Source organism: Homarus americanus, unplaced genomic scaffold (assembly GCF_018991925.1).
Source record: "Homarus americanus isolate GMGI-L3 unplaced genomic scaffold, GMGI_Hamer_2.0 scaffold57980, whole genome shotgun sequence".
Lineage (NCBI taxonomy): Eukaryota > Metazoa > Arthropoda > Malacostraca > Decapoda > Nephropidae > Homarus > Homarus americanus.
Window position 1 is genome coordinate 24,214,368 of NW_024716703.1, and position 26,522 is coordinate 24,240,889.

At 36.3% G+C, this 26,522-nt stretch overlaps 1 protein-coding gene across 1 annotated transcript in view; it reads right to left on the reverse strand.

The window, feature by feature from the left end:
* Positions 1 to 6,115: 6,115 nt before the first annotated feature.
* LOC121858348 (ras GTPase-activating protein 3-like) overlaps positions 6,116 to 26,522 on the reverse strand; it is a 40,888-nt gene continuing 20,481 nt past the window's right edge. Inside the window, exons 13-19 of the mRNA XM_042354772.1 lie at positions 24,183 to 24,256; positions 23,514 to 23,620; positions 23,140 to 23,264; positions 22,841 to 22,959; positions 22,094 to 22,245; positions 10,892 to 11,075; positions 6,116 to 7,820 (exon numbers count right to left, since the gene is read on the reverse strand). Coding sequence (XP_042210706.1) covers positions 7,697 to 7,820; positions 10,892 to 11,075; positions 22,094 to 22,245; positions 22,841 to 22,959; positions 23,140 to 23,264; positions 23,514 to 23,620; positions 24,183 to 24,256 — 885 coding nt within the window. The 3' untranslated portion in view covers positions 6,116 to 7,696. The remainder of the gene's footprint in view (positions 7,821 to 10,891; positions 11,076 to 22,093; positions 22,246 to 22,840; positions 22,960 to 23,139; positions 23,265 to 23,513; positions 23,621 to 24,182; positions 24,257 to 26,522) is intronic.

Consider the following 26,522-nt stretch of genomic DNA (forward strand, 5'->3'; position numbering starts at 1 on the left):
TTAGTACTTCCTGGAAGTTTCCATCGCAAGATCATGCAGTCGTCTATGAGGCACAAAAAGTTGACGCAATTATCTTGAAAACTTTGGGGGAATATTTTTTTTTCAAATTTAATAACGCAATCCGCATCACCGATGCAAATAGTGCCACCCAATTATTTGACGTGATTTGTGTCAAGATGCACAAGAGGGTTAATTAGGAAGGGCATAGTCATGGTGCAACTGAGTGTGAAGGATGTACTGCTGCAATTCTGTAAATATGTACAGAAATGGGGTTGGCTGAAGCAAAGATTGTACATGCCAATTTGCTATAGAGTAGAGAGGACAGGATATAAGTATGGTGATCATACTTTTGACATCACAAACACAAAAAAATGAGAAAATTTGGTTGTGAATCATTTGGAAAAAAAAATGACAAGGGCATTCACATAAATGATAACTAGCAATGGCAATGATAGAAGAGCCAGTGAGAGAAATTAAAATATACTTTAATTTGTACCTATATCTTCATTCTTCTCCCATTTTTGTGAAGGATGGATCATGGGGTACAGAAACCTCCAACTATGAAATAGTAAGGCATTAACTTTTTGAATAGAAATGTTAACCTCAGTATATAAAAGAGTTCATGACAAACCAATGAGTAAGGAGAGATATACTCTTTTAGGGCCAAAAAGAAGAGAAAAGTGAGCTGGGTGATCCTCTAGAACACTAACTGGAAGAACCTGCTCAGTTCAGATGGCTATCTTTATTCTAGACCGGGAGGGGCGCAGTTTAATATTTAAATTTCTACATAAACACCTGGTTTCCCCGTCAAACTAATTTTTACGAAGCAAGCTCCTATTCTGATTAATTAATTCCTTTAAAATTAAATGAATTGCGTGGTATAATGGTGACAGTTCACTTAACTCTAGCACCTCGGTCAAAAGCATAGATCCTAATCTTTGTTTAAAAAAAAAAAAAAAGGTTAATTTTATATTTTTTTCTCTAAATCCTACAAAGAATGCAACAAAGCTGTCAAATATGTTAAAAGTAGGTGAGAGGTTGGGGAAATGAGAGGACTGAAGTTTGGGACCTAGTTTGTGACCGAGTGGAGTGAGCCAAGAAAACTGATTCAAAATGATGGCTTTTAAACTACCATCAGATTAAGGCTGTGCAAATAACTTTTTATTTGTTAACTTAAACTGACCTGACAGCCCCTGGGCAAGGTGGGCTCTGTTAAGGGGGAGGAGGTATAGTTAGGAATCTCACTGCTCACTTGTCAAACAACTTGCAGACCATAAAAACTGTATGATTATGATAAAAAACCCTGTCTCAATTTAACCCAATGCCCTGTAATGAAAAAAGTTGAAAATTGCAATAAAATGTTTTTACATGGTATTGGTAAAAGGAAGGCAGGGAGAGTATGCAATAATTGTACCTGTATATGCATATGGGTAATCATGCAAAGACCTAAAATAAAGTCCATTATAAAAAATTTATACAATTAACTACAAAAGGATTAGTACATCTCAACTGGTATACATGAATACAACAGATGGGAGACTAATTTAAAGCTAAGAATGGACATAAACGGACAATGCATAAGAAATCACAAATGAGATATACAAGAAGCAAGGATCAAGAGTGTCTTTATGTGTATAGAAAATGAAAGGATATAACACCATGTAGAAGAAGTGTGCATCAAATTGCGTTAATTTTTTTGCAAGAGAGATCCAAAATAAGGTGGTCCTAAGTGCTGAAAATTAAACTATCTGATTTGCTGATTGGTCACCAGCATCATAACTGCCAGTGGCTACATCTTGAGGCAAAGAAGTTAACTTAACTGGACTGATAGCCGGAAAGACAACTTTCAAAGATTCATTCATGAACCTTTTCCATCAACCTCTACTGTGTTTTATGCCCTCATTTTTAAATGTAACTTTCCTTTGCAAAGTACTGTACAAGTTAATATCTCCATTAGCCAGAATCCCTCTTGGCTGGAACACTCCAATACCCAGAATTAAAATTTGTTCGTAATTTTTCCGAAAATTTATCACAATTCTCGGTTTTGGAACACTTTTCTAAAAAAAATTGAAAAAAATTCTGGGGGAAAAAAAAATCGGGTCTGGGAGCAAATTCCAAGGGTGAAATAATGTAAAAATTCAAGAAACTTTTCCCAGAACCCGGAAAATTTTTGGGGATGGGGGATTTTTCCGTGTTTGAGAGCCATCTTGTTACTCTGAAATCTCTCATTCCCAGAAGTGCTCTGCACCAATTGTTCTGGCTAATGGGGATATCACTGTAGATCTATGTGATTGATGGCTGTGTCCCAAATAATCATTAGTAGAAGTTCTTGCAACTGAGGGATTCCTTGGAGGAAGAAATTTCACTTCCAAATACAGTACTGCCAGTCTAATTCACTGATTCATAAATCTGACAATAACCTTCTTTGAATGCTGGTCAATGTGGAAATCTGAAATGTTATTTCCAATGATGCTGTCACACACAAATGACATTGTATCCTGATGATGATTATGGTTATTATTATTATTAAATTATTTTATCTATACAAATTACCTGACTGTCCTAATGAATACATATACAGTATATAATATAGCTTGAAACTTCCTTTAAAATTTATTGATCTTATTTAACCTCACCTTAAGATCATCTTTAAAAAACTTTCCTGAACTTCACAACCATATAACTGTTTGTGTGCTAACAGGTTATACAGACCAACTGAGTAATACCAATCCTTCTAAAGACTTTGCCTAAAACAACTAGTTCCCAGTTTCCATAAAAATTTATGGCACAACACAATGGGTTTGTCTTTAAAGTCACTACTTCCTACCTCAGCCTTCATTATTTTGTATTTTAATTTCCCACAAGACAGGAGACTGGTTAGCACATAATTGAGGAAACTTAAATCACAATGTTGATTTCAGTTTAGCTTCTACAGTTTAGCGATGTTGTATTAATGAGAGTGAATTTGATGTGAAGCTCCCTAGGTTTTTGTAATTATATTTTCACAGATGTCTTATGTACAGCAGTACAGCGTGATGCAGATGGCTGACACAGGTGCAATGAGACAGGGACCGTGTACGACCGTATGAGATAAAGGCAGTTACAGGGGGAGGGAGCTTCACATCATATTCACTCTCATTAATACAACATCTTAAATGTATTGTAACATGGAAACAAAACAGAATCTGGCATTTTACTATAGACACATTGTGGTTTAGAATTATCCAAGGATTTCATCCTCCAATTTAATGTATTCTTTGCTGAATCACCCTATACAGTTCTTGGAAGTTGAACACTCTCACAAGAGGAAAATAGATAACGAGTTTTGGAATAATGCACAAATTAAGTCAACCTTATAGTTCAGCCCATGTTTCACTAGTCCAAAATTTACTTTGACTGATTGCAAACAAATTAAATTTCACTATCTGAATAAAATTGTCAGTTAGTCTTTATGAATAAACTTCAATACTTCATACCCTGCTAACAGGCACCTATAAGAATGATGTCTTCAATTAACTATTATATTATTCTCTTCTCCATCTTACCATCATAAATGGTTGGTTTGAAAAAAAAAAAAAAAAAAAAATTAGATATATATATATATATATATATATATATATATATATATATATATATATATATATATATATATATATATATATATATATATATATATATATATATATATATATATATATATATATTATATATATATATATATATATATATACAGTGACCCCTCCGTTAACGAACTCAATCCGTTCCAGAAGGTCGTTCGTTAACCGAAAAGTTCGTTAACCGAAACCATTGTTTCAATGGGTTTTTGGGTAATTGGTTACAGCTCACCGAAAATTTCCTAAATTCAACAAAAATGGTAGAAAAGTTCACTTACTTTGAGGTGTGTATGTAGAAGGCTCCTGGAGGATGATGATGATGATGATGATGATGATGATGATGATGATGGGATTTAGAATGGGGCTGGAGGAGAAGGAAGAAGAGAAGGCATTGGGGTGGAAGAGAAGTCGCCCCATGGTGCCATTTCACCCATAAAATTTTAGCTCTCTGGTGTAATTCAAGATTATTTTCTTTAAATCAACACTGCACTGCATTATATATTGTCAATATGCAAAATATATTTCAAAATGACCAATAATTTGCTTGGAAACACAGAAAAAAAGCGTTTAGTTGAAGAGAGTCTCAAGCAAGATGTTACCTCCAGTGAAAACAGAGAGAGACTAACTCCTGTTTGCTGTGTTAAGAGGCTGGATGCCGTGCATTAAACTAGTCACTTTACCTTCAATTATGTTCAATAATTGTTAAAATGACTAAAAAATTGAATATTATACTTTTAAAATTATTGAATAGTATAAACTTCTTGATATTTACTAAAATAGTAAGAATTTGCCCCAGAACCGATTAATGTATTGGCGACTGATACTAAAGCTGGTTGCTCCGGTCAGTGCAAGCGTAAAAATGATGTTGAGGTCGGTTCGTGAAGAACTTTTGTTAACCAAATTTTTTTTTTTCGCTAACCGACTGAAGATCTCTTATGGAAGGCAGTTCGTTAACTCCAAATTACGTTAACTGGAGGTGTTCGCAAATCTATATATATATATATATATATATATATATATATATATATATATATATATATATATATATATATATATATATATATATATATATATATATATATATATATATATATATATATATATATATATATATATATATATATATATATTCTCTCTGAACAACAAACATTTAACTTGAAGTATGCTAAACATATATGGGAGCAAGCAATACCACTCTTTACACTGAAGGAACCATAGAGTGGTACAACTTCTTCAAATAAAATTAGTTCAGTAAATGCAAGAAAAATGGGCATCTTAGTATGATTCTCTCTGCAACTAGAGCAATCAAAAAGGATTCTTTACTTCTTAATTAACTTAAAAAATGGGAAGTATACTATAATAGATGAAATTTTGACAGAATTTGATAAAAATATAACTATGGTCCTTAAAATTTGAACGGAGTTTGGGACTGGTCACCACAGTAACCTCACCCCATGTAAAGTACAGTATTACCCCGCTTTACGCGGTTTCACTTACGCGATTTCTCACATACGCGGTGCCTCGCCAGAACCGAACTTTCACTTTCCGCGGTTCATCTACCCATATACGCGTGAAGTATATATATATTTTTTTTTTATTTAGCTCATAAAATTCATACAAATTACCCGGCCAGAATATAATTTACATTGCTGGAATTCTTACAATTTGATGATCATTTTGAATATAAACATCATAGATTTTGCATTAGACATACAAATTTTAGATGTAATGTTTACTCTGAGTAAATATGTTATCTTTTGTGCAAAATATATGACATTTATATTCAAAATGTTCCTGGTCTTACAAGGAATCCAGCAATGTCAATTATATTATCCTAACTTTAGTCTGAGGTATTATTTGTTACTAAAAGTTAAAATTAGCTTTTTCACCAAACATTTCTCTGGTAGGGAGGCAAGTTGGGGTACTTTGATTGACAGATAGTGTCATGAAGAATATTTTTTTTTTAACTGAAGATATTTGTTTTAGCTCATAAAATTCATACAAATTACTGGACCAGAATATAATTTACATTGCTGGAATTCTTACAATATGATAATCATTTTGAATATAAACATCATGGATTTTGCATTAGACATACAAATTTTAGATCTAATGTAATAATTTGGTTTACACAAAGCAAGTATTTTATCTTTTGTGCAAAATATATGAAGTTTACATTCAAAATATTCCCTGACCTGCAAGGAATCCAGAAATGTCAATTATATTATCCTAACTTTAGTCTGAGGTATTATTTATTACTAAACGTTAAAATCTAGTGTTTCACCCAATCATTTCTCAGAGAGATAGGGGCCAGTGAGCTGGGAAGAGGGGGGGGGATTTGAGTCTATTATTTGAATGGACATTAACCTGGCGACTGTATTTCTCTTAAATATTAATTGTGTGAGCATACCATCATAAAATTTAGATGTTATTTTTACTACAACATAGGTATTGTGTCGGAAAAAGTGGAGTTTGGGGGTCGGGCCAGTCTCTATCGGAAGTAATCCCATATGTTCTGTTGTTCCATTTACGCGGATTTCACTTTCCGCGGTACCCTGTGGGTTCAATTGACCATGTAAATCGGGGTACTACTGTATAAGTTGTTTGGACTGATAGCTGCATTTAGTACAATGATTGAAATCAATGGCTAAATTATGAAGCAAAAATTCTTATCAATATAGTCAAAACATATCACAAAGTGACTTGAAATTCTTTAGCATTTATGAATACAAAAGTTCTACTACATAATTATATTTACAAAAATGAATTTGAAAAGTAGCACAGCATTTGTTAATTTCTAAAAAGTGTTGGAATCAGGCACGAGCAAGTCATATGAAAAGGGAAATATTTCTGTATACAGTTCTGAGTCTCCACTGTTATTCGGCCCAACTTAAGTACACTAATGTATCTAGCAATGCAAAATCACAAAATCCTTGTTCCTTTCAATCCAGATAATTTTGTCTTTGGCGTGCATTATAAACTTCCCTATGTAATCCTAATCTCTTACAAATATTAGCTCTTCAAGATAAAATCATGTTTCTAAACAGGTAGAGAGCTAATTTCAGAGAAATCTGAAAGTCCATGCAACAACAGCTCAGGGCATGTTGCAACAGACTCAAATGGAACCTTTTGAAAGCTAAGCCCAAACATTCACATTTCATATGCTAATGACTTTGGTCACACCAATGTCACACCCTGAACTCCTTTCATTAACTAGACTGGAAGGATAGTTAACCTTTACCAGTTAATCACTTACAAAATTAAATAACAAACTTTTATGCTAATCTATACACTAAAATATAAAAATTCTTGGTCATAGCCTCAAAGTATAACCTATTTAGAGCAAAAAGTCTATTAACATATATTCTACACAGTTTACTTTTATCCATTACCATTCATCTCTTTTCATTACCATTCATCTTACTGTCTATGAATTCTTAGTTCAATTTAGGTTATATACTGCAATTTTTCAGAAGATTCTTTTAATACAAATAGCAACTGCAATTAACTCTTTGTACTTGAATAGGGTATCACATGTACTATTTCACAACAAAGAAATATGCTATCTGAATCAACCATAAACTTTAGACCAGTCTTATCAAGTTCCCTAACTACCAACGAACCAATGACATTGGAGTCAGCCAATACCAATTGGTTTTTCTTTAAAAAGACCATTAAATATTTTGAAGCACATTTGGCAAGCTCTTTAAGTTAATTCCTATGAATATCCGAATAATGTACTTTTAACTGTTAATAACTTTTAGACTGATCAGACAGCTATTCTAATGTGCAATTAGCATACCCAGGTCATCAGTAAAACTATCTGATGAATCCTAGAAATGAATTGCGATTCTAAGTTGGCAGAAAAATTCTGAACTATGCAGATGTAATTGGTTAACAATCCAATCATACAATACATAAACTTTTAACTGACTGCATTATTTGCTTTCTCTCATGAAAATGAGTAACACAGATGAGGTGAATAATCATATGTTTCACACACACACACACACACACACACACACATTGAGTTGCAATCAACAACAGTCAACAACAAAATTGTATTCAGGATGCACCTCAGGTCAGCAGGGACTACTCGAGGTTTTGTGTACTGCATTAGTCATTTCACTTCCACTGGTGTTCAAGTCAAACTTAGCAATACTAGAAGCCAGAAGCAAGTAGTTGTCATCACCAATTGGGGCTTGTCTGAAAGAATATCACCAAATTTTTAATGGCATGAATATTATCTGAAATCACCAAGTTAGTTTGCTAATGAAATAATGATTGCTCAAGGAACAAAATAGTTGTAAATATTTAATACTGTAGTATCACTTGCTTTGAAATGATGAATGAATTGTAAAAACCACTTTACAATTGTTCCTCCAAATTTCTTATGTCTAATATGTAGAGTTTTTCAAAAGTTATAGAGTCTATCAATCACATTCATTTCCTAGCCATATGAGGTGGAACATGTGCATGTGCAAAATACTACAAAATTAGTACAGTATATACTATATTAGAGGATTTGATCCTGAAATCATTCATGGATGTGCCTGCCAAAAACCTGAGTAACAGAATAAATTCACCTTTGATTTAATGTATAAATAATTTGTCACTCCCAGTGTCTCTTGATAATATAGTATCAAAGAAAATTCCTTCTGAAAGTGATCAGAATGAAGTGCAAAATCCAGTGTAAGAAGTTTCCATGTACAAAATGTCGCCAGTTGTTGATTGGAATTTTTTTTTGACATTACAAAATGCTTATGATCTTTATCTACTCTCCGAATCAGGTCAGAAAAAATATTTGATCAGGATTTGAATGAGAAAGAAAACTAAATCAAACTTAACCAATAAGGGGCTAGTAACCCTTTAAAACTGCTGCAGATTTGAGGGAACCTAAAAGATCTGACAGGGAGGTGGCAACAATTAAATCTGACCCCACTTGTTCCAGTCCAAGAGAAAAGTATCAAATCATGCCAAACCCTCCTGAAGAATAGCCGACAGTGATTTTCCAACCTAAACCCCAACTACAGTACAGTATACAGCATTTGAAAGTACTGTACAAATTGATCTGGTCCTAAAACTCTTTAACACAATGATAAATACTATTCATAAACTTACCATTCACCATAAATCCCACATGTACATATGATCTCAACATCCACAAGTACATTTAATGGATTTTTCATTACATATACAATTTATTAATATTCATCTATATTCTAAAACACATTTCAGCATCACTACTACTCTTGCTTCAGTACGTGAATCATTGTCCGATTCTCACATTCCCACTAATTCAATTTACTAGGAATGGGAGGCATGTCCAGTCATCTTTACATAAACCTGTATGTCTGATGAATGTTCCATCCAAATGAATGTCCTATCTATACATTTGCCCCACCATTGGTTTTCATTCAATACAGGTTACAACTTCCTTGAAATGCTTTAACATCATTTGCTAACCCCTACCCCCCAAAAAACCCAGTCTGCCAACCTACAGAAAATACCATTGGATCATTCCATTGTGAGGTTCGTTACAACTTATTCATGTATTCCAGTTATATTGCTAAAGTATAACTACTGTACAGTACAGTATAATCAAATGCCTCTTATAGCATATATTACTAACACTTAGAGTTATATCATGCCACTAATCAGAATGTCCCTGTGTTATAATATGATTTTATATTTAATTTCAAATGTTACTGTGAGGGTCTTTATCGTTACACTGCCCATCTAGTTAATCCCAAGTGTTCATTTCCTCATTTCTGTGAATTGACGGATTCACTCAAGAGTGCTTCATATTAGTAGTAAGTCAACGAATACAGTTCATGACCTTACCTGGTAAATTAGATTAGTCATTGTAGTTTTGAAATTACTGAGGAAAATGTGACTGAGGTTTTGTTACAGGAAAACATAAGGGATGTTGCCAAGCAATTACCATTTCTTTGACATTAATTATGACTGGAGATAACTTATACAATATATTGTAGCACACAAACCTGTAACATTTGCTGATTGATATTTTCAATCATGGCACAAAAACACGAACAAGTGCACGAGGGTCGTTGCTACTGCAGTGATAACGATACCTCACGCTTAACATGTAACAAACTTCACGGGTCTTTGTGGGATCGCAAAGCTCCAGAGAGAACATTCTAGGGTCACGTTAGTATGTTAATAGGAACTTATTTATAATATAAAATTAATTGGACTTAATCTAAATAAGCTTTGTATTGGGATAAAAAAGAAAAGAAAAAAAAAAGAGGTCCATTACTTTGGAACTACAGTACTGTATAGTATTCCCCCAAGTTTGTGGATTTTTAATTCTAGGCTATACGCGGATGACACCCTGGATGTACCCAAGAATGTCTGTGGTTAGTTTTAAAGTTGCCCGCATTTTCGCGGCTGGGACAGGGAGCTATTTGTTCTAGAGACAATACACACACACACAAAACACATACAAATAAATAATATTTGGAAAATCCTGACAAATAATCAGAAAAAAATTTATTAAAAATGTGAGTCTGCCCTCAAGTCCATGCTCTATTAATAAAGTATGTAATAGAGCACGGACTTGAGGGTAGACTGTCACATTTTTAATAAAATTGTTTCTGATTATTTGTGAGAGGATTTTCCAAATATTTATTTATTTGTATGTGTTTTGTGTGTGTGTGTGTGTGTGTGTCTACAAACACACGCACACATATACAATACCACAGGTAAAAGAAAAATTTTTCCTAAGACCAGAAACATAAAGGTAATATACCCCCTGTACATTTCTTTGTACACAAGTAAAAATATACCCCCCACCCCCTCCCGGTCCGCAAATGTTATTTGCGGATTTGGCGATTCGCGGCCATTTTGAGAACCTAACTCCACGAATTTATGGGGATCCCTCTACACACATTTCAAGCACATGTCAATGAAAAAGTACACAAGATAATTAAACATTCTAGCAGTGTTTACAATACAACAGGATCCTTGTCATTCTGTACCATTTAAAAAAAAGCCTCGACCTATAGATACTTTGGCAAATAATGATGGTAAATGCAAAATTTTAGGTAGTTCTGTTTCTTCTGTTACATGATGTGACAATTTTGATTATAGCTGTTTTTTTGGCTGTTAGAGATTTTTTCTTTTGAATGCTTTCAAAACACACAATTTATTAATTTTGGTGAATTTTCAGTTCTGGCTCTCAGGTTGACATTTTCAATGGATGATCCCATTCACAATAAAATAAATAAATTACTTATTTTCATTTTCCAACTTACTTTGATCCATATCTTAAGGTACGTAGAAGTCTTCGCTGGTGATCACGATGCTCCTGTTGTAATTGTGTAACACTAGTAATAACTGAACTGAGGGACTTCAAAGACACAGTTGGATTGTCCAATACAATACCCCCAACAGCAACTTCTTGTGGAGTTCCATAAATGGTGGCACTTTCACATACATCTGCAGAAATTATAAATACCTTTCAATTAAACAGAAAAATCTGAGAATATACTGTGCACAAAAAAGTAACAAAGACTGGTACATGTAACAATATTTTGCATGGTATACTTGTTTACACTGAGGCAGGCAGTCGCATCCATGGCGACATGTGCATCATACAAATTTTTAAATACCTCATAATCAAAAATTTTTCCCAATATTTCAAAAATTGTTAATACTCTGTACGTCTAAAGGCATATTGCTTTCCTCTGCGGCATCACTGTCAAGGTCCCTCTCCTCCCCAGCCTGTCTCTCCTCTGCCTCTGTCCTCCGAGGCACTAACTCATCCCCCAGACTGTTTCTCTCCAGACTCCACACCTTCTTCAATTTTCACATCTAAACTGATGGATAGAAAGACAAGATTTCTTGGGTACAATACCAGCAGGACTGTTTGCAGGATGTTTACCATGCATGGTGATTTATAATATACAGGTATATATAAATTTTTTAATGTTGGCCTAAAAAATAATTTATGGATCAGCACAGCTGTTGTAAAGAAGGAAGAAAGTGTAAGACTGAATTTTGGAGGGCTGGGAATGTGTGGGTGAGGTGGGCCCTATACTGGTACCATATGCGAGATTCAAAATGACATTATACAGGTATCCCTCAAGATACGAACGTCACAGGTACAAAAATTAACTTGTATGAACTTCCTAGTGACACCACTATTTCGTATTATGAAAGCTTTCCCTCCTTATATGAATTTGGGTCCCGGTATAAATTCAAATCACACATCCCCAGGAGTCAGCTGTGGCAGCCACAGCTCCTTACCAGGCTGAGGTAGGAGTTATTATACAGTATAGTCTGCATTTACGTGGTCAATTGAACCAGTGGAGGCCCGCATAAAACGAGAAACGCATAAATGAAATAACAGAACATATGGGATTAATTGAAATAGAGACTGGGCCGACCCCCAAACTCCACTTTTTCCGACAATACGTACGTTGTAGTAAAAATAACATCTTAATTTTATGATGGTATGCACACACAATTAATAATTAAGAGAACTTTCAATAATATTAGGTTGTTTAACACTTACGTTAGTAGAAAAGCTGGGTCGGTACACGTGGATGGCGACTGGTTCCGAGGCAGAGGGCAGATTAGTTGCCCTCCAGTGAATCACTTTCACTACTCGCAGAGGTTTGCAGGGCCTCCCTGACAAACCCCTCAAAGTCCATATCCACACTGTCACTATCACTGACTTGGGCTGACTGTGGTTGTGGTGGGTTGCGGGCGAGGAAGTCCTCAAGATTACGTTGACGACTAGCATTGATGTTGTCGTGATAGACCTGGATATACGGCTCCATAACTTTCGACAGAAGGTTATTAGACACTTCATACCGATGCTTGTCTGGGTCGTTGTCAAGGACGAGCTTAATTTTCTCCCCCAACTCGATGATTTCCTTCACATTATCTTGGCTTGGTCCAGGTAATTCAAGGTTTTTCTTGGGTGGTGGGGGTCCCGGGAAGCCATTGTGAGGGGAATAGAGGGCACAAGAGAGAACTGTATACGCGGACTGAGAACAATGAGACAGGCCTGACTAGGTCAGCGACTTCTACCCTCTGGTGGCAGGGCACGTCATGTTACATTAGACCAATCACAGCTAGCGGCGGAGGGAATGCGTGGGCAGTAAGGATGCGTGGCCCAATCACAGCTAGCGGCGGAGGGAATGCGTGGGCAGTAAGGATGCGTGGCCCAATCACAGTCCGATACGTCATATGACGTCAGCGATAATGTAAGAGTGGCACTTCCCGCGTATGGTCAAGAATGGACCTCGTGGGAAAAAAATGGCGAGGCGGTCTGGACGTCTCCAGCTGTTCGTTGCGTAAATGACCAAATTTACAGCGTAATTAAAACATTTTCATTCTGGCAAGGCACCGCGTAAATGACCAAATGCGTAAACAAAAACCGCGTAAATCCAGACTATACTGTACTGTAGTTATTTTGCTTTATCAATTTTCCCCTAAAACTTATTTTTATTGGCATAAATCTTATATCTTTGGCTTTATAACTAACTGCTCTGCAACATAAAAAAAAAAAACCAAGTACTGTATAGTATATAAGTAGTAGGCAGCTATCAAACAGGGAGGTACTACCGCCTGGGAAGATATTGGAAGCATAATGTGTGGTGTAACGGTAAACCCTGCTGCCATATGGCATCACAAAATTGTGACCAAGTCCCAGGTTGCTGATCTGAATTTCTGCCTCATTTACACACAATTGCGGGGTCTCAATTGTTTCTCTTACTTTGACAACACAACATATATACAGTATATCGTTTTTCACTATTGATCTTTTGTTTTTGATTTTTGTATTTATTTACGGTTCTATATTCTAATTTTTATTATTATTATTATTATTACATATATTTTTCATATTTTTTATTAATTTTTAATTATTATTATTAGTGTTATTATATTTTCACCCCCAGGTCCTGATGTGGGCCACTGACCTGTGCCCTGGTGGGCTAATCCTGTATATTAAAAAAAAAAAAAAATAAAAAAAATAAAAAACATCACTTCTAATAAACATGAAAAAAGTACACACCAACATGTTCACAACCTCCTAGCTCAAAATTGTCTGAACAGCTTTTTAAGTCCATTATTATACACTGCTAGAAGTAGAATTTTATGAGCTTCCCAATGCAGTACTGTAATCAGATTTTTCATATAACCAACAGATTTTGAGAAAATTGCAAAAAATGATTCTCAAATGGTACAATCTTTTTTTTATCTTTTTCGATTATTTTTGTGCCAATGTTTTATATGGATATAAATTATATTGCATCTTGTAGTCCACTGTTACCTGGTATGTGCGGGTCGGATCGTGTTGCGTCTCTGTAACAAAGCGTGTTGATACTTGGGACTTCGTTGTTGAGTGCCAGAGATTGGACAGTGATTACATAAGAGCATCAAGATCGTCTTAGTGATGTGAAAGTGTAAATTGATGTAGGACTTTTATTGTTAGTCGCATTTGTATATTTGAAAATTCACTCTCCACCGACTAGAGGTACAGCAGCCTACAACGCTAGGCCGGGAGGCTTACGACCATAAAATCATTGCCATATGACACGATTTATTTTTTTTATTTTTTGAGTTGTGCTCATGGCTGTGATTGACCATCCAAAGGCCAACTAGAGAGTGTAGTACTGTGACTTTAGTTAAGACAGTTCACAGCGACATCAGTGACCGCCGAGGAGGTTGTAAATAATTTGAAGTTAAGAACAAATTGGAGCTAGTAATTAAGGTACCATTGCCAGCAGTAACCAAGTTGTATTATTTGTGCCACAAAGAATTTTTCTTTCTTTTGTGTGTGTGCTTTCTCAAGGACTGAAATTGTGCCTACAGTCTCTCCTAGACTTACGGCAACCCGGACATACAGCCGCCATGGTCGTATAAAATATTATTCACATTACGTATTTTCGAGTCCCGAAACGTTTGGTCGTAATGTGACCCCGTACGACAGCGTGGGCTGGGCTGCCTCGTGGTGTACAGCATCCATGCCGTAGCCCACTCAGTTGGTGTTTGGTCATCGTTGTTGTTGTTGTTGGTGATCGCGCTGTATACTGACAAAATTTTCGTTTGTAATTCCCTTTAAAATGGCTGGTAAGCGTAAAAGTGAGAGTTCTCGTGGTAATGAGAAGAAAAAGAGACAGTCAATTACTTTTGAGATGAAAATGAAAATAATGCAATACGAAAATGGAAAAATGGTAGCAAACACTTCACGCGACCTTGGCTTCTCTCAATAGACGATATCAATAATTTTGAAGGACAAGGAACGAATCTGTGAGGTAGTGAAAGGATCAGCACCTATAAAGGAAACAATAATAATGAAAAAAAGACAAGGTCCTCTTCATGAGATGGAAAAATTATTTGTGATGTGGATGGAAGATCAGCTGCAAAAGCGTGTACCCTTAAGCCTTCTAACCATACAGGCTAAGGCAAGAAGCCTTTTCGAAAGCCTGAAAGAGCAGGCAGGAGATGAGTGTGACCAAAACTTCACAGAAGTCATGGGTGGTTCCAAAGGTTTAAGAAACGTTACAGTTTGCACAGTGTAAAGGTGAGTGGAGAGGTAGCAAGTGCTGATGTGGGTGCTGCTGAAGCTTTTAAGGAGATAGATAGTGTCATTGTGGTGGGAAATTATTTGCCTGAGCAAATATTTAATGTGGATGAAACTGGCTTATTCTGGAAGCGCATGCCAGAACGGACATACATCCACAAAGAAGTGAAAACCATGCCGGGATTCAAGGCATTTACGGACCGAATCACACTTTTGTTGGGAGGGAATGCAGCTGGTTTTAAGGTAAAACCCTTCATGATATATCATTCAGAGAACCCAAGGGCTTTTAAAAATGTCAGCAAACACACACTGCCAGTGTTTTATCGCAGTAATAAGAAAGCATGGATAACCCTAGCATTGCTTGAGGATTGGTTCCTGAGTTGTTTCATTCCATGAGCCAAGGAGTATTGTCTGCAACAAGGGGTTGCATTCAAGATTTTATTAATTTTAGATAATACTCCGGGACACCCACCACACTTGGACGACCTGCACCCTGATGTTAAGGTAGTCTACCTTCCACCTAACACTACCTCTATCATCCAACCCATGGATCAAGGTGCTATTGCTGCTTTTAAAGCGTATTATTTACGTACGACCTTCGCTCAGGCTATTGCTGCTACTGAAAATGAGAAAACGCTCGGAGAGTTTTGGAAGGACTACAACATTTTGCAATGTGCAAAGAAAATAGCTACAGCATGGGATGAGGTTACAGGTCAGTGCATGAATGGAATGTGAAAGAATGTTCTGAAAAGATATGTGAACAGTTTCAAAGGATTTAATGAAGATGAAGCAATTTCTGAGATTAGTAACAAAACAGTGCAGATGGGTCAACAGCTGGAGTTAGAAATTGATAATGAAGATGTTGAGCAGTTGGTGGAAAGTGTAGCAGAAGAGCTAAGTAACGAGGATCTTATTGAACTGGATGCACAGAAAATTGCAGAGGAAGAAGACAGACAAAATGTAGAAGAACCTGCACCCCTAAAAGTTTTCAGTGAAACAACTGGCAGAGGCATTTGCTACTATTAATAAGGGGATGCAAATATTTGAATAAATGGATCAAAATGTTGAGCATTTTGCAAAAGTTGACAGACTGATCCAAGATGCACTTGCTTGCTACAGGGAGATTTACAATGAAAAGAAAAGGCAAACTGTGCAGTCTAAATTGGACATACTTTTTAAGAAGTCCCCCACTGTTGTCTCCTCACGCCCCACCACTGCTGCCTCTTCACTCCCTAAAGATGATCCAATACCTTCAACAAGCAAGTATGTTAGCCTGTCTGAAGAAAGCGAACTTGATGACCCACCCAGCCCTGTCTCCTCCTCAGCTTCATCCAATTAATGTAGTCTCCGTGCTTAATTAAAAAATTATTGAGGACCTGTGTGCATTCAACTGACTACATTAAAGGTAAGTGCACAGTAACACTTTATTCATTTTTCAATGTTGATTACTTTTACTGTACAAAGTGTACAGTCTCTCCTCGACTTACGACGGGGTTCCATCCAGACGACCGGTCGTAAGTCGAAAATGCGAAAATAATACACAGAAATTCTAAAATGGGCGTCTCTTTTTCTTCTCAGCACCATGAGAACTCTCACTTTTACACTTGCCAGCCATTTTAAAGGGAATTACAAAATTTTTTTTTGTCAGTACACAACGCGATCACTAACTCGGTACAGTACAATGATCCCTCGGTTAACTACGGCTAACGAGCATTCCCTCGATTAACGAATTCCTTACGAATTTTTCCCAACATGTTTTCGCCTGCATTTGGCTGCCCACAAGCTGTAGTATTAGTCCGTCAATACAGTAATCGGTTCTAGGGCTTAAATTCCTTACTATTTTAGTAAATATCAAGAAGTTTGTACTATTCAATAATTTTAAAAGTCTTGTATTAAATTTTTTTTAGTAATTTTAACAATTATTTAACATAATTTAAGTACAGGGAAACTAGTTTTTTGGGGGCCAAACAGCCTGTCAACACACCATACAGGTGTCAGTCTCTGTGTCTTTTCAGTGGAGGTAACATCTTGCTTCAGACTCTCTTCAACATAAATGTTTTTTTTTGTGTTTCCAGTCAAATTATTGGTCATTTTGAAATTTTTTTTACATATTGACAATACATAATGCAGTGCAGTGTTGATTTAAAGAAAATAATCTTGAATTACACCAAGCGAACTAAAATTTTATGGGTGAAATGGTGCCATGGGGTGACTTCTCTTCCACCCCAATGCCTTCTCTTCTCCCTTCTCCTCCACCCTCATTCTAATTCCCATCATCATCATCATCCAGGAGCCTTCTACATACGCACCACAAAGTAAGTGTACTTTACTACCTTTTTTGTTGACTTTAGGCAATTTTCGGTGAGCTGGAACCAATTACCAAAAAACCCATTGAAACAATGGTTTCGGTTAATGAATTTTTCGGTTAACGAGCAACCTTCTAGAACAAATTGTGCTCGTTAACCGAGGGACCACTGAGCCAGAAAATACTTAATTTAAAAATATTTTATACGACCACGGCGGTCGTATGTCCGGGTTGTCGTAAGTCGAGGAGAGACTGTACATAGATTTTGCCAAGGCTTTTCACAGTGTACCCCATGAAAGACAAAAAAATAAAACTGGAAGGGTACGGGATTCTGGGAAATATCCTAGCATGGATCAGAGGCTTTCTCCATGACTGCAAGCAGTGTGTGGTGATTAATGGCACAAAATCATCATGTGTACCCGTCACAAGCGGGGTACCACAGGGCAGTGTATTGGGTCCGCTGTTGTTTGTTTGCTTCTTAAATGATATGCTTGACGCTGTACACTCCGCCATACAAATGTTTGCCGATGAAGCCAAGTTATTTCGGTAAATTAATAACCAAGCAGACTGTGAAGAACTGCAGAAGGATTTCTGTGAGCTCCAAGAATGGTCGAAGAAATGGCTGCTAAGATTCAATGTCATGAAGTGTAAGAGGATACACCCGGGACGTACCAACAGTAAAGAGGCGTATCATATGTCCCACCGGGACGGAGAAACTGTATTAATTGACACTGAATGTGAAAATAACCTAGGTGTTTATGTTGACAATGAGCTGAAGTTCTCGGGCCATTGCGAGAAGAAGGTAAATCAGGCAACTAAATTGTTAGGTCTTATAAGAAGGTCGTTCAGATATCTAGACGGTCCGTCCCTCGTAACAATCTTCATGAGAGAAGTGCTTCCTCATCTGGTCCCTAAGATGTGCTAGGGACTGTCAGTTGATTGAAAATGTCCAAAAGAGGGCCACCAGACTGATGCCTGCACTACAGCACCTCAGCTACCATGAGAGATTGGAGTGCCTGAACTTGCTTAACTTACACTACAGACAGGCAAGGGGAGACCTAATTGAGGTGTATAAGCATCTCAAAGGGCACTACTCAGTCAAGTGCCCTTACCTGGAGCTGGAGGACTCTTGCCCCACAGGGGGTCACAGCTCAAGGTTGAAGAAGCCGCAAGCCCAGAAAACTGAGGTGTAACTTTTTCGGAGTGAGAGTTGTGAACTCTTGGAATAATCTGCCAGAGAGTGTTGTGATGGCACCGAGTGTGAGCTTTTTCAAGATTTGACAAGCACTGGAGCAGGTTCAGATACATTCAGGAGCCGGTGCATGCCCAGTATTTGCCAACAGTGCATAACAGATATGTGACCGATCACCCAAGCGGCTAATGAGCCAATCAGTGGTGAAGAGGATTAAGGTAACTCTATTATAGAGAGAATGGTATTGATAAATTTCATGTAAGTCTAGAAAATCATCCTCTTTCAGAAACTTTTTTCGAGACATTGTCACCATAACGAGGTTGTATAGCCTGATACGGTAGCGGCTTTTGAAAACTAAACACTTTCCCTGTAAATAGGGAAAAAATATTACATTACACAACCATCACTTCACTTTACTTCTCTAACACCAAAAATAAATTATTTCAGGAGTTGGGTAAGCACTGAATTCCAGTTGGAGTTGAGGCAGCCTGCACAGAGTTATGGAAATTTAAATGGACACTGTTCACACTCATGGTCTGACTGCGGAGATAATACTGCGCACTTATTGTTCTGATCTTCCCTTCCTATGGGCCTCGAGAGTGGTATTTAGTTTATTTGATAGAACTTACTTGTTACTATGACGCATCAAAATTTGACGTAATTCTGTTGAAAACTTAATTTTTGGCAAATTTTTTAAAGTTTGGCGACTCGATTTGCGTCACAGTGAAGTTGATCTGGTCTTATCACAAATACAACGTGAATCACGTCAATATGTGTGAGAGGGTTTAAGAAATGATTATTATAATGACAAAAACATAGAGAATAAACATTACATTCCTGGAGTTAGCTTGAATCATGGGAGCAGGTGGTGGTTCAGCACCAGGTTCTTGGGCAAGATGTGAGCTGCATTATTGTTATTTTTCAACTCATATTTTCTGGTAGATATACATAATTTTCTTTTTTTCTTCTTTACTCTGTTACATGCACACACAATCCTTCATACAGAATGTGAAGAAGAAAAATTTTCATTAAATCAAAAACATAAGAGGGATTAAACATTTACAGGTTGACAATCCCTTATCCGAAATCCTTGGGGCCAGATGTAATTCGGATTTCGGAATTTTTCGGATTTCAGAATTTTCTTTTTTATTTATTTTTTTTACAGGGATCAGCCCACCCGGGCACAGGTTACTGACCCACATTGGGGCCTGGGGGATGAGACTGTAATAATAATATTAGTAATAATAATAATAATACAGGCATCCCCAGCGTTACGGAACCCCGGGTTGCAGAATTTGTAAATTATGACCAGTAATTTTGCGATACGGCCCGTAAATCTGCCCTTACGGAAATTGGGGTAAATTTTAACAATTTAAAAAAAAAAAAAAAAATGCAAAATAAAATAAAAAATTTTTGTTAAAAATTATAATTTGTTTGGTGTGGATTTCTTGGTGTTTGTCACAGCCACGAGGAGTCACTCCATTTTTTACATCCAGTGTGCGCGAATGTTTCTCGCCCCAGCAGTTGGATTTAACTTTTACAAACATACAGTAAGTACAGTACAGTGCATTACCCTTATTCAAGATGACTGGAAAGAGGCCATCAAGTGGAAGTGACCGCAGTAGTGCAAAAATAAGCCGCAAAGGCATTACATTGGATATTAAACTTGATGTTTTAAGAAGGTATATCATAAATTATTTAATGTACTGTATTGTATGTGTTTATAAATGTTTATTTTCATTCATAAAGTGCTTGAATTACTTTTTTGGGGCCAAAAAAATTCCTTAGGAACGCATCTCCAGTTTTATAATGGAAGTCAATGGAAAAATAGGTTTTGCTTTACGGAATTTCGTGATACGGTCAATTTTCCAGGGACGCAACCCTTCCGTAACGCGGGGGATGCCTGTAATAATTCATAGATATTGGTCGTGTTTCTCACTTGTGATATTTTTTCCATTCTTGCAGTTCTTTATTATTATCATTATTATTTTATTAATAATATTATTACTATTGTTATTATTTTATTTTTGTAATCTTTTATTATAAATTTTATTTACTGTGAATTATTATTACATTTTCGCCCCCCAGGCCTCAACGTGGGTCGGTGACCTGTGCCCGGGTGGGCTGATCCCTGTAAAAAAAAAAAAAAAAAGTATTCATATATTTTGCTCCACTGAAAAACTTTCAGTCTTCAGAGGTTCTCGGTTTTTGGAATTTCGGATTAGGGATTGTCAACCTGTATTACATGTGTGGGAGTTAGCACAAAAAAGTGGAGAGAGTGAGGTTCTCTCACGGCTCTGCAGGAGACCTGGGGGTCCAGACAACCCCTCCCCCCCTCTTTTCATCAGAAAATTCCAATACTTATACTTTAATGTGGTATTGTACTCAGGCATTTTTATATTGTAAAATGTAACTACTACTGACATCAGAATATCTCCTAATATCAAGTGTACATAGCTTCAAAATGCCCATGATATTGGACGATTAAAAAAATAAATAAAATTCTGGGGGGGGAAGAGGCTTATAGCACCTGGCCAAAACTTCCCAGCTGGGTGGGCTTGCTGCACTCACCATGTTCCCCCACCCACAACTTTTTGGACACATCCCCCCTTTGATATTCCTAGACCTGCTCCAGATCTGCTGTCTCATGTTAATGACAAAATTGCCAAATGACAATGCAGTATTTTTCTGTCCTTTTAACTATTTCTCACATTTACTGATACATTATATATTATTTTATGTACAAAGAATAAGTTCTTCCACATGCAAGCCATCCTAAGGTCGGAGTGACACATTCAACAGCTTAGCCTGGCAGTCACCGGGGACAACTTTGAACCTCCTCCGTGGGTCGTACGTATTATGCCCTCCCATAAGGAAATGTACTAAAGTTAAACTTTATTTTTTCCAAGTGTTAGGTAGTAAATTAGAGTAGTTGTGTACTATTTACCATTAGTTATGAAGGTTTTGTTCTTGTTTGTGAGCTGATTTTGTGTTTTTGGGGAATGATAGTGGATCATTTTTGTCATTAGGGAAACAGTCTATTTTTACTACATGTGTATCAATCTAATACAAAATTTCATCCAACAATTTTGCTTTTTCTAACATAACTCAATCATATCTTGAGGGATACCTGTATCAGAATTTTGCAAAATATCAAACATTGTTCCCTAATTATCAAACAACTTTATATAGAAACGACGCTGTTTGGCACGACGTAAATCAGTGAATATCTGTACAGTCTTACCCTTTTCCTGTTAATTTCTAGTACATGACACACCTCAATCAATTCCCCAATGACTGAGTTTTCTGTACCTCTTGATCTACACAACAAAAATGTAAGAGATGACTAAACATAATAAATAGACATAAAGAGGGACTTTGGTTTTCTTATACAACTAGGAATGAATATTCTAGATACATACTGAGTAGCTTTTCTAAGCTGGCCATATTTTCCATCAGCACTGAACGCAGTCGCTCCATTTCTCGATCACTGTCTATGTGAATTTTTAGGTCACATTCCAAATAGTTTGAAACAGCACTACAGCCTGGGGCATGTTCACTTGTGGACTTGCAGCTGGTGATTGAGTGCAATATATATTAATGTCATCTGCACAAACAACAATCTATGACAATAAAAATTTCATGTCATTACATACTTCATAACATGGCATATTGATAACAAAATGGGAATTAAAAAATGCAATATAATGAGATTCTTGAATCATGGCCTGCATTAACAACAAAGTATGAATACCCTATACCATATAAGGAATACTTTACTTTTACAGTCAAAAGTTTTAAAGAAATCATTTAAGTAGTTAGAGAAAAAGAGAAGGACAGTGGCAACTTGGCTCCCCTTGTATCAATGACTTCAAATTTAATAGTGACTCCTTTTAGTATCAGTGGTAATTGAAATCTACTATAATTATTAAAATCATCTGGAAATAATAAAAAAACAACAAAAACTTATCAAAACTATTGAAAAAGGCAAGGATCAAAAAAGAAAATGCTTTATATGTTTGGTCTAAATCATTTTGTTTAAATTGGCCAACCCACACTAACTAGTATAATGCAACAAGCTGCTCTATTAACCTTTAAATATAATTTAATTGATTGCTTGTGAATATACATGTGTATGGTAAAAACAAACAAAAAACAATGCCACTTACCATAGCCAAATGGAGTTGATATATGCTCCTGGATGATACTGTTTCAAGCGATGGCTGTTATACTGGCACACTTTAGTAAGGAGATCCAGCCACTCCTTCTCTTCCACACAGTTCGTTGCCTAAAGAAAAGTATTTTCAATGCTGACTTTCAGTATATAAAGCAAATTCAGCAAACCCCTGATTCAACCAAGTTAGTTTCTTAGAAAACCCCGATCCAAAGACTTAAAATGTGAAAACTTAAAATTCTGCTTCCATATTTATAATTATCCAAGTAAAAATATGAATTGCATAATAATTACCTGGATGTAGAGTGTCCTATTTGGTTGAACTAGTTGGAACATATTTTTTATTTTGAACGACGATTCCTGTACTCTTTCCACTGCCAGGATCTCATCTACAGGGATTGCACATAAAGGGGTTCCACCTAAAAATAAATGAATACTGTATAAGATGCAAAACTACAGTTTCTCCATTTTTTTTACCATGAAATTTGGCCAGAAATTAGTTACATGTTGAGCCATTTTCATTAAAAGGGGATGTTGAGTTATCACCATCCATCCATTCATGAAATCCAACACAGGTTTCTATTTAACAAATAAAGAAGACTTACACAAACCTCATCTAAATTTACAGGGAGTTTAAGTATTATAAGAAAAAAATCTTAGGAGCTAACCTTCTGTCTTAGAATATGAGAGACTGTGAGTTGTTAGTCTGAAGAAACGAGTTTTGAAATTCTTGATGCCAAATTTTTTTCTTCCTTGTGCTCGTTTGATCATTGTTCTGCAAGTAGAAAGGGATAATATTAAATGGTAATTTTTCTAATTACAGTACAGTACTCAACAATTTCAATGGTAGACATATTCAAAGTTACATTGCAATTACAGTACAGTACAGTTTTTATGTAAAAAAAGAAATAAAATAAAATAAATATATAAAATAAAATAAACTAACCTTTATCACTCCTCTGATGGCAAGTAAAGAGAAAGATAAATTACACATTTTGACTAAAATATCAGTACAGTAACTTACTAGAAAGAAACTTTGATAAATGGGTAAATATCTCTTACACTAATCCTTTAATCATAAAAAAAAATATCTATTTCTTCATTAAATCGATTATTAAGGACATCTGACAATAGATGTAGGGATGCCCGGTAAATGAAAAACAATAATATGATGCATTTGAAAACTAACACCTTTGAATGCAAAAACAGTACAGTACAGTACAGTACTTGTTATTTTATATATAAAAAATCCTTAAAAAAAAACTGATGGCTTACTGCACATCCTTTATACATGTTTTACTGGCATCTGATATTCACCAGAAATGTGTGGAACTTACCCTTCCTTAAGTATAAGTGGAGTGTCATAGGCTTTCTGGCCTCCATTGGGAATTGACGAGATTATTTCCAAAAACTAGAGAGAGAAAAACAGATTAGTTCCAGAATAAACAATTCAATTTCCATGTGTGTCCTACTTGTGCAACAAAGACATTTTTTAACAAACACAGCATCAGGTTTACTGTAGTGAATGTGATAATGACTATGCCAGTGTACTGCAAAACAAGAGAAATTTTTTTCAATATGGTACAGTAATCTATTTATGGTGAAATATGTACAGTCAACCCTCGCTTTACGCGGTCCCACATTCCGCGTTACCACGTTTACACGGTACCCTGCCGAAACCGGAATGCTCACATTCCGCGGTGCGTGTACCCCTTTACGCAGAGAGCGGCTGGAGAGCCGCGCCATTTTTGGATCCAAACCTCCCGCCATCCGCCATGTTGTGTAAGTGGCGCGAGCAGGGTGCGCACAAGGTCGCCCAGTCATCAAAACATTACCGAGTTCTTCACCTGCCACCCACCACAGCCGGCCCAAGTCAGTAATAGTGATAATTATAGTGAGGATATGGACATATATGGACTTTGAGGGGTTTGACAAAGAGGCCCTGCAAGCCTCTGTGGTGGATAGTGCTACAATTGATACAAGTGATACAGGTGAGGGCCAATAATCTGCCCTCTGCCTCGGAACCAACCCTCCATCCCCGTGTGCCCAGCCATCTTTTCTACTAATGTAAGTGTTAAAAACCTAATATTATTGATATTTCTCTTTAATTATTAATTGTGTGTGCATACAATCATAAAATTAAGAAGTTATTTTTACTACAACGTAGGTATTGTGTCTGCAAAAGTGGAGTTTGGGGGTCGGCCCGGTCTCTATTTCAATTAATCCCATATGTTATGTTGTTCACTTTCCGCGGTACCCTGTGGGTTGAATTAACCGCGTAAAGTGAGGGTTCACTGTACTGCTTTGTCACCAAAATAAGATGCCCTATCTTTTTTACCTACAGTATTCTTATTTTGAATTCTTTCTACTTTCCATTATATTTCTATGTATTTCTTCCTTCTTTCATTACTCCCTACTTGCACCTAGCACTAGGTACTGTATACCCTTCCCATCTCCTAAATTTGCACCATCGTCATCTTCTTCCTACATCGTTTGCCTATTCTTATTTTTCATTATTATTCCCTTAAACCCACAGGCCTATTCCATTCTCAAGGATTGCTCTCTCAAATGGTCCGATTCATCTTCAACCTCCCGGACATACAACACCTTATCTGAATCACTTCCTTCAATCTTTCTCCCACACTGCTTTTCTTAGCTCAATATATTTTATTCCCCTTTTCTCACATCTTAAGTATTATTCACTCTAAACCTTTCATACATTATTTGTCATATTTCTACCAGATAATGGCTAGCTTCTCCAACCTCAGCTCATCTTAGTATATCCACATTAATCAACTTCCATTTCAATCTTGTCCTTCCATTACATAAGCTAACAATATTCTATCTTCTCCATTGTCCCATCTCTATGCATACTTATGATTTTTTTTCTAACTGTACTGTATGTTTAACTAAATATCAATCTTCTCTCAACATCTTGCAGTTTCACTACATTCCGTTCAATTCTTGCCCTCCACACTTCCCTCAAATCTCCTTTACTTCCCTATCACCAATTTTCTTATTCAAATTCTCCATTAATATCACTACTGTATATCTCTTACACTAAAGCTTTCAATACAAATACAGTATACAAGTTTTCCAAAATCTTTTTCTTTCCCATCCCATGGTACATGTTTACTTATGATAACACATCTTTTGCTCCCTAATAATGTGAGTAAACCCTTTATATTAAATGAAACAACTTCACAGTTCATCACAATTACAAAACCACACACTTCTAGCCTTACTTAACCCCAGTTCACCTCCCCCCTTTGTTTTTGTTTTATCTTTGTTTCACACAAAACCAAGATATTCTTTCAATCACACCTCGTCTAATCACCCAAATTACAGTCATACACATCAAAACTGCCTTGCCCTTTTTTTTCTGTTTTCTCTCTCCCACTTCCTTTTGTTAGCTGAAGACAAGGTGGGGTTACCAACACCATGTTTCCAAGATGATAACAGCTCTCTTGCCTATACCTGTATATATTACAATACAATACAGGAATACCCCGGTCATCGCAAGGGATGAGTTCCTAAAAGTCATTGCAATTAATGAAACTGAATATTAGGGCAATTTTCCCCATAATAATTAATGTAAATGGGGGATATGCGTTTCCAGCCGGCAACTTTCACCACACATTTTTTTTTACATATACTGTACAACTGTACAGTATTCC